At 51.3% G+C, this 947-nt stretch overlaps 1 protein-coding gene across 1 annotated transcript in view; it reads right to left on the reverse strand.

The window, feature by feature from the left end:
• Positions 1-947, reverse strand: part of kiaa1109 (KIAA1109 ortholog) — an 89,729-nt gene that overhangs the window by 30,486 nt on the left and 58,296 nt on the right. Inside the window, 1 exon segment of the mRNA XM_017303367.1 lies at positions 80-286. Coding sequence (XP_017158856.1) covers positions 80-286 — 207 coding nt within the window.

Raw genomic sequence — 947 nt, forward strand, 5'->3', positions numbered from 1 at the left:
AACTCTGAGTTTAATCCTGCACCTGGAGCTCCGGCTCCTCCGACCCGACAAACCGATAAGCTGGCGCAGAGGAACGTACGCGTTGGCAGGCTGGCGGATGAGGTCGGAGATCTGCTTGGAGAGCTGGTGGGAGCTGCGGACCATCATGCTGTGCAGCGTGGCCGGGTGCTGCGGGATGTTGATCATGATGGAGCCCACCTTGAAGACGGCGGCGTTGTTGGTCCTCAGGCCCCGCTGGGCGGTGTACAGCGCCTGCGACTTGGCGATGGTGCACTTGACGACGGTCCTGAAACACGAGAGGACAAGAGTGAGCGGACGGAAACCTGACGGAGGACGAAGACGGACTGTGAAGCGTCATGCAGTCGGTGATGATGGCTGGAGACGACCCACAGGGGAAGAAATGACATGACCTCCAGAAATATCTGGATCTGCTGCGGCCTGACATGACGTCAGATGAGAGCAGCTGCCGCTCCGCCAGCATGAAACACAGATGAACCCGAGGAAGACGAGCAGCAGGCGATGAAGGACGGACTCAGCAGAGCAGCATATTCAGAAAAATCTGTCGCGGAGATGCAAGAACCCAACTGGGCACAGATGTTGCTATTCTGGGAAGGCAGCCATATTTACAACAGCTGCCATCTTGAAATAATCTCTTCAGTTTMATTTTCCAAAATAAAATCTCTTTATGTCAAATCATCCATAGTTCAACACAGAATTCATATTTACCGATTTTCCCCCCAATTTTCAACATGGCTGCCACAGTGGTCGAGGAGAATAAATGCACTAAAATCAGCAGCAGTTATTTTCAGTGGTGGGCACAGATAGAAGCTAATCCACTGAACAAGGATCTTAGCTACGCTAACACTGAACGACTAAACACACACAGTTAGCATAAGCCAACACTAAGCTGTTAAACACACAGTTAGCATAAGCTAACACTAAGCTGT

This window comes from Poecilia reticulata, unplaced genomic scaffold (genome assembly GCF_000633615.1).
Source record: "Poecilia reticulata strain Guanapo unplaced genomic scaffold, Guppy_female_1.0+MT scaffold_254, whole genome shotgun sequence".
Lineage (NCBI taxonomy): Eukaryota > Metazoa > Chordata > Actinopteri > Cyprinodontiformes > Poeciliidae > Poecilia > Poecilia reticulata.